The sequence below is a fragment of the Quercus robur genome, chromosome 8 (genome assembly GCF_932294415.1).
Source record: "Quercus robur chromosome 8, dhQueRobu3.1, whole genome shotgun sequence".
Taxonomy (NCBI): domain Eukaryota; kingdom Viridiplantae; phylum Streptophyta; class Magnoliopsida; order Fagales; family Fagaceae; genus Quercus; species Quercus robur.
In genome coordinates this window covers 8,456,063-8,461,321 of record NC_065541.1, presented here as the reverse complement: position 1 = coordinate 8,461,321, position 5,259 = coordinate 8,456,063, and the positions used below count along the sequence as shown (strand labels likewise).

Genomic DNA, 5,259 nt, shown 5'->3' with positions numbered 1-5,259 from the left:
AAGCTTTGTTGTGAAATTATAGTTAAAATATTGTATCCGTAGCATTACTGAGCAAAAGGTTTGAACTATATATTTATTCCATTGGTTCTTTTAGGATTACACCATTTGTTATAACTTGATTATATGTGTGAATGTGATTGGTGAACCATCACATTCACATTAATAAATCATTTTTTTATCAGGACACCAAAGTTGTTTCTATGGAATTGATGGGACAGAGAGTCTCATCCCATAATCTTTATCGGTAGTTCTTCTTTTACAACATCGTGATGTTTTCTTTCATTGGCAGTGTTATTTGTGTAATTATAAAATATTTTGGGAGTATAAAGAATACATATTTCCCTTTTTCACATGAATTAAAGGTAGAACCCATAATGTGGTCATCAATAATAGAATTTTAGATTTTGATAATTTTGAACCCCAAAAAAAGGCCTCTATTATTTTTTGCTGAGTTTTTTTGGGATTTTATTTGGTTCTAACGTCCCTAAAGCTCAATTAAATTGATCTTTTATTTTATTTTATTTTATTTTATTTAATGATTGTCATAGTATATTTTGAAGCTTATTTCGGACATCCTTCAAATTTACGTACGTACAAATTAAACATTTTTCTATCTCAAAAAAAAAAAAAAAAATTACATACGTAGGAGATATGAATATTCCATGAATTTGAGCAAAACAATTGAATGAAAATTTATATTCACGAGTTGTAATAATAATACGATAATGGATGATTTGAATGTCAATACTACATTGAAAATGCCAAAGATGTTTGTAGTTCAAACTACACTTTAAGGTGTTCCTAAATTCTAAAGAAGACATTTAAAATTTAAATCCTACTAGCTCTCTAACTATTAAATTACCCATAAAAAAAAAATTACATTGTAAAGTAAGCATATTAATTTAGAAATACATGCTATTCATGAATTAAATGGACTAGCTCCATCCATTGTCTCTAGGATTTTAGTTTTCCTACAAAAAAACAAATAACAAGCAGTACCAATTTCCAGTAGCACAGCAGCAGTACCCAATAATGCAAGTATGATAATATAGGCTTCTTTCCAAATTTTTCCTGGCTTCAAAATATGAATCCCCATAAATACATTAATGATACTCAGAATGATTGTTCCATAACCAATGCAGATATGTATTATATTCCAATATTTCCTGAACTTGAGCTCCTTTGGCCTTAAAAACAAGCCAAACTGAGTTGTTGCAAGACAAAAAATACTAATGCCAATGTATCCATGCGCCTTTTGGTTAAATCCAGATAGTTGAACACCAAGGTTGAGTCCAGTTGTCCAGCCCATTACACCAACAATGTACCCCAAAGATTGACATATAACATGAATATAGAACCATGACGAGTCTGTTCTTTTGAACGCCTTTATATACCTCGCTATAACAACTCCTAGAGGCAACATAATACCCCAACCAATGACATTCAAGCCTCCATGAATTTTCTTCATTACCATAAATCTTTCTGGTCCTCTTGTTCCAGTGTTTCCTGATAGAAAACTCAAAGTACCATAGGACCGAAGATTGTCTTTAGAATAACCATGAAAGCTAGGAACATTATCCATAGACATTGGACCTCGTTGCCACACATGATTCACCGCGAAGGCACTGCTATTAAGCATTAACGTGGCAAAAATGGTGATTGAGTTATTTGCATAAATGGCTGAGACACCATAGACAGGAAAACTAAGCTTCCCTTTTTCAAGAATTGTTTCACGACTGGTTATAGAAGATGTATAGGCTATTAGTCTCCCATCACTTATTGGGTGCGCAACAAAAGCTTGAGCGCCAATCATACCAATTGAAGTGGGATTGATGGCCCAAGCAACCCAAGTTGAGTAGTTATAAATACCTGATTGGCTAAAAGCAATTTCAGCCTTGTTAGATGATATATTGTAATTCCAATAAAGGACTGAATTTAACACATCCAAATCTGAGCATGAGGCAAAGTTAGAAAACTCGGACTTAGAAGAACACTGTGCCTTGCATAAAAAGATGGCAGTCGAAAAGAAGACCATGAGGAATAATAATAATTTGTTGAAGAAAATCCTAATCATGACTCGGAAACCAAAACCCAAATGAAAATATGGAGGAAAGATCGTGAAAGAAAAGGAGCACTTGAAAATATTTCTTGAGGGTATGTTTGAAAAAGACAATATCCAACTCCCTCAGTCCCTCTCTCTCACACACACGCACACATAATCTCTGTCTCTCTATCTCTCTATATATATACATGTATATATATAGTGCTTTGGCTCGGTAGTTATTCCTAGAGTATTATTGGCCTGTGTAGAAATTTACTAATTAATTTCATGGTCATTTCCTTTGGCTATTTCTAGTCAACTTATACTCAGACACTGACAGCATAGTTCCAGAGTTTTATTCAATTTTGTGACTTTTTATTTATTTATTGGAGGAATGTTATATATAATTTTTGGACGAAGTACATGTGCTTTTCAAACTAGTCACAGAACGCATATATAGGTCACGTTACTTAGACTACACCTAGGATAGTTTTAATTTTATCCATTGCCACACAATAAGTCAGAGGATTTTCCTAGGTACAGTTTGGAAATAAACTTTTTCATAATGTTTTAGACAGGTTTTTATTCCTAAATACTCCTGATTTAGAAGCTTACTAATTCCCTGGTCAATTCCTTTGACTACTCCCATCCTACTTGTTCTTGGGACTCTTGTAGAGTTTTTGTTCAAAATTTCAAATTGTGAACCGGAAAATTGTTATATATAGGGTTTGCCTAAACTTGTAAATTTTGTTTTTTAGGATTGAAGTAGTCCAACCCCAAAGCACGCATGTTTACTAACAAAATTCCCAATCTGATATGTCAATATGTAAGAAGGAAAATGGTAATTCCACAAAAAATTACACAACTTTTGCTACAACTTGTCATACGGCGAGTTATGTGTGGTAAAGAAAAAGTTGGGGGTCTATACGTTCACCACTTACAACTTGTAACATGGTGAGTTATGGTAAAAATTGTGTAATTGTTTGTGGTCCTAGCATTACTCCTGTAAGAAAAAGAAAACATTCTATGTAATCAAAGTATCACAATCAGATACATTGTTGGTTCAACAATAAATTGGGACTTTTTGACCAATAATTATTCACTATTCACATCTAGCTACTTATGTAAAATTAAGACTGTAAACGAACCAAACCGTTCATAAACAGTTTGGGCTTGATTCAATAAAAAGCTCATTCATATTTGTTTGTTTATAAACAAGTTATGCTTGAGCCTTAGGTTTAGACTTGTTTACTAAACAAGTCGAGTTCAAGCAAAAAAAATACTGCTCGTGAACAAGATTGTGAATATTAGGGCTTGATATAAATCAAGTCAAGCTTAGCCTTATTTATAAACCTGGTAAGCTTGATATGTGCATTTTCTTCTTTTCTTTCTTTTTTTTGGTTGAGGAATTGATATGTGCTTAATTAATATAAGTCCATTACAAATATTTTAATAATAATGTGGACCACTTGGTGCCAATTACGAATTACCATTACCTTTTTTTTCCTTCCTTTGCATCTGCATTGACTAGGCACGCGTGGTACCCTTGTGTTATGATTTATGTATTTTTAATCTAAGTGGGCTACATGCCCACCAATGATCCCTTTCCTTCCCATCCATTCCCATCAAAACGTTACAAAAAAAGACTAACTTTACATGTAACCAAATTACCAAACCCTCCCACATTACTCACAATTCAGTTTGTTCAAAATTTCTCCTCTTAACCCAGTCACCTTATCATCTTTATTTAGAGTCTAAAGGTGTATTTGAATATCGCTTATTTGCTGAAAACTGAAAACTTATTGCTAAAAACACTATAACAAAATAATTTTTAAATATGTAAATAATGCTTTGGAACCCAAATTTACCTAGAAATATGTGTTTTGCTGAGTTCGATGGTACGCCAATACCCATGGGACCCACTAAAAAAATGTTGAATGTACGGATTGGGCTGAATGTGTAGATTGGGCAAAACGCCCAATCCAAACGCACGCCAACTATCTCACAGCCTAGATAAGATAGAATCTTCCTTGGAAAGCTTTCTCTTTCCTCTCTTTGACTTTTATTTATTGTTTCTATCTAGGGTCTATATCTTACCGTCTAGAACAATATAAGACATAAGCATCCTTAAGAAGCATTCTTTCTTTTTCACCTTTAAGGTATGTTTGTTTGGTGGAATTTTAAGGAGGATGGAAAATTGAGGAGAGAAAAGTGGAAAAATAGCTTTTTTTATTGGTTATTTGGTTGGGAGGGGGAGAAAAAGTGACCCAAGCCCACCAAAATATTCTCTCCAAAATAGGGAGAAAACTTGAGTGGAAAAAAGCTCAAGTCTAAGCTGACCAAAATGCCCACGTGCAATTTTTTTTTTTCTTTTTTTTGTTCCTTTATTCTTTTTTTCTAATTTTTTTTTTTTTTTTTTTTTTTTTTTTAATAAATGTGTTACTTTTTTGTTTTCTTTAATGGGGGACATATTGTAAATTTATACCAACTTCATTTTCCATCTTCTCATTTTTCTTCTCAACCAAACAAAGAAGTTTTTCATTTCTCCACTTTTCCATCCTCCCAAACACTAAGGCTTCGCTTGAGAGGAGGGAATGGAAAGGAATGAAAAGAATCATTTTAGAATATTCTTCCTTTCCCTTGTTTGAGAGTTTTAATGGAGGAAATGGAAAACACATTCCCTTGTTTGGGAGTTTAAGTAGGAGAGAATGGAATGGATAGGAGGGAACACTCATTCATCTCTATTCCCTTTAAACCTCAAATTTTTATTCCCCCCCGAAATTGGGAGGAATTTGAGGGAATGAAATTAGATTTAATGATTTTTTTACTAAAACTCCCAAAATACCCCTGTATATTCAACTCTTTATTTTAAAATAAATGTCTAATAGTAATATTGTCATAAAATGATTCTGTTTCATTTCCTCCATTTTGCTCCCAAACAAAATTACTTACTGTTAGAAATACTGAATGATTGTATTGTATTTCTCAAGTAATAGAATATACATAAGTGCCTTTATATAGGAGGCAGAGTGTGCAGTACAAGTAAGTGTGCTGTACAAGTAAACAAGGTGGGCTTAAAGCCCACATACCCTAATACACGTTAACAACCCCCCTCAAGCTCAAGGTGGATGTGAGACCAACTTGAGGTTGTCAACCAAAGTGCGAAGACGTCCCTTAGGATGTGACTTGGTGAAGATATCTGCAAGTTGATCTTTAGA

The 5,259-nt window shown here is 33.4% G+C and overlaps 1 protein-coding gene across 1 annotated transcript; it reads right to left on the bottom strand.

The window, feature by feature from the left end:
• Positions 1-919: 919 nt before the first annotated feature.
• On the bottom strand, positions 920-2,035 carry LOC126695797 (cytochrome b561 and DOMON domain-containing protein At5g47530-like). Its single transcript, XM_050392609.1, has one exon. It carries the CDS (start codon positions 2,033-2,035, stop codon positions 920-922), a length of 1,116 nt encoding a protein of 371 aa, XP_050248566.1.
• Positions 2,036-5,259: the final 3,224 nt, after the last annotated feature.

Excerpts from the sequence above, each read along its gene's own strand:
- LOC126695797 (XM_050392609.1), bottom strand. The coding sequence starts at position 2,035 with ATGGTCTTCTTTTCGACTGCCATCTTTTTATGCAAGGCACAGTGTTCT.